Consider the following 2,039-nt stretch of genomic DNA (forward strand, 5'->3'; position numbering starts at 1 on the left):
AGTGTACCAACTGGTGCAGCCGAAACACTGCGCCAGCACCTGCAAAGTCAAATATCGCTGTCTATGGGAGCATCCAATCAATCGTTGGGTGTCAGCGCCGGTGCTGTAGGTGTTTCAAGCATAACTCCGCCTAATAGTGCAGGATTGCGGCAAACTGGAGGTAATTTTGAACACATACATACATATGTAATAATTAGAATATTGGTGAACTCTTTATAAACTTTAGTTGTCTATTTGGCTTCGTTTAAATTTATAAATGCTAAAACAGCCAACCTAAAAACAGTAAATACATACATACATACAAACAAGAGTATTAGAACAACACAAACAATCAGCGAGCCCAACTACCTATCACAATTGGACCATTAGATATTGATCAATATTCACAATTAGCATTTCTATGGTGCCTTTGTCCGCACCAAACTCACTTAAATATCCGTTACAATGAAGTACTTTGCACTGTAAAACTATCGTTGCTTCCCCTCAATTAAATTAGTGATTAGGGCTGTAAGGTAACGCGAAGCCCATTGAGTGGTGCAAGTACGCTGCTCATAGCCATTGTTTACTATAGTAAAAAAATTCAGTGTGGTTGAACCACTCATTCTAAGTTAAACTTATTATTATTTTTCTATTAATCAAAAACATATAAATCGATGTTTCAAACTATACAAAATTTAGGAAAACTTAACAAATTTTTATCATACATAACTTCATCACTTTAAACTGTTTTGATCTGAATACTTTGAAAATTTTTAGGTATGCAGTTTTATACATAACTCTTGTTTCCATTTCGTTTATTAACCGACTTCCAAAAAAGGAGGAGGTATCAGTTCGTCGAAATATTTAATTTTTTTGTTTTTATTTTTTTTTTTTATTTTTTATGTATGTATGTTACCGCATAACTTTGGGCCACGTCAACCGATTTTTGCATCGGAAAGGTAGTGTCTCAGAGGTGGTCCCATACTAATCTGGTTTATATCCGATCGTTGGATCATGCAATATATATGTATATATATATGTATGTATATATATATGTATATATAATAATTGAAATCGGTTTTGTTTTTTGCTTAAAAATTACTTGTTCCATATGCATTTACATATATAATATATTTCCTAAAAATATGCGTTTGTTATAAACACGCCATCAAAGCATTTTAGAAAATGCAAAATTAACAATACACGTATACTCGAATGTTCTACTATAAATTTTTCTTAAATAGTGCCACTTTCATCAGCAAAATTTTAATTTTACAAATACCATCACTTGTAATAACATATGTACATACAGTGGAGAAAAAACTAATAGGGACACGACATTTAAATAAATTTTTCCTATTTCGCTTTTGTTTATTTAATACTTATCATTTTTTATAAAAGTTATTTTTTATAAAAGTATAGCTTACTATCTCACAAAAACCATATAAATTCATATTTCAAACACTGTGCGAAAACTATAAAAAATCAGCAAAATTTAAAATAAATTTCCACTTTTTAGTCAGATTTTTTATAATTTTTTTTTGAGTATGCAGCTTTATAGCCCATTCAAGTTTAGTACAATAAAGTGCAAGTTTGAAGTTCCTAAAAAATCGCACTGATTTTTAATAGTTTTTATTCTGTGTGTTTTGCACTTAACAAAAAAAATTGTCGAGCGTACTTTGTATGGAAGAAAATTCGGTAAAACAAATCGCCAAAAATCAGCGCGATTTTTTAGCAACTTAACACTTCATTCTACTAAAATTTAATGGGCTATAAAACTACATACTCAAAAAAATTCTAAAAAATCTGATTAAAATGTTGGAAATTTATTTGTAATTTTGCAGACTTTTTATAATTTTTGCACAAAGTTTGAATTATGAATTTATATAGTTTTTGTTAGATAATGTGCTATACTTTTATAAAAGATAATAAATATTAAATAAACAAAAGCAAAATAGGAACAATTGGTTAAAATGGTGTGTCCCTATTTATTTTCCAACCGCTGTATGTACATATGTATGTAAATATAAGTACCATGTATTTATACGTACGCACTTCAT

At 29.4% G+C, this 2,039-nt stretch overlaps 1 protein-coding gene across 6 annotated transcripts in view; it reads left to right on the top strand.

The window, feature by feature from the left end:
* The window catches only part of LOC118737760 (oxysterol-binding protein-related protein 8), a 104,307-nt gene that overhangs the window by 3,856 nt on the left and 98,412 nt on the right, over positions 1–2,039 (top strand). For all 6 annotated transcript variants that reach the window (XM_036468502.1, XM_036468500.1, XM_036468498.1 and 3 more), the window contains exon 2: positions 14–160. In XM_036468502.1, coding sequence (XP_036324395.1) covers positions 14–160 — 147 coding nt within the window. The remainder of the gene's footprint in view (positions 1–13; positions 161–2,039) is intronic.

The sequence above is a fragment of the Rhagoletis pomonella genome, unplaced genomic scaffold (genome assembly GCF_013731165.1).
Source record: "Rhagoletis pomonella isolate Grant_MI unplaced genomic scaffold, Rhpom_1.0 Rhpom_scaffold_00004, whole genome shotgun sequence".
Lineage (NCBI taxonomy): Eukaryota > Metazoa > Arthropoda > Insecta > Diptera > Tephritidae > Rhagoletis > Rhagoletis pomonella.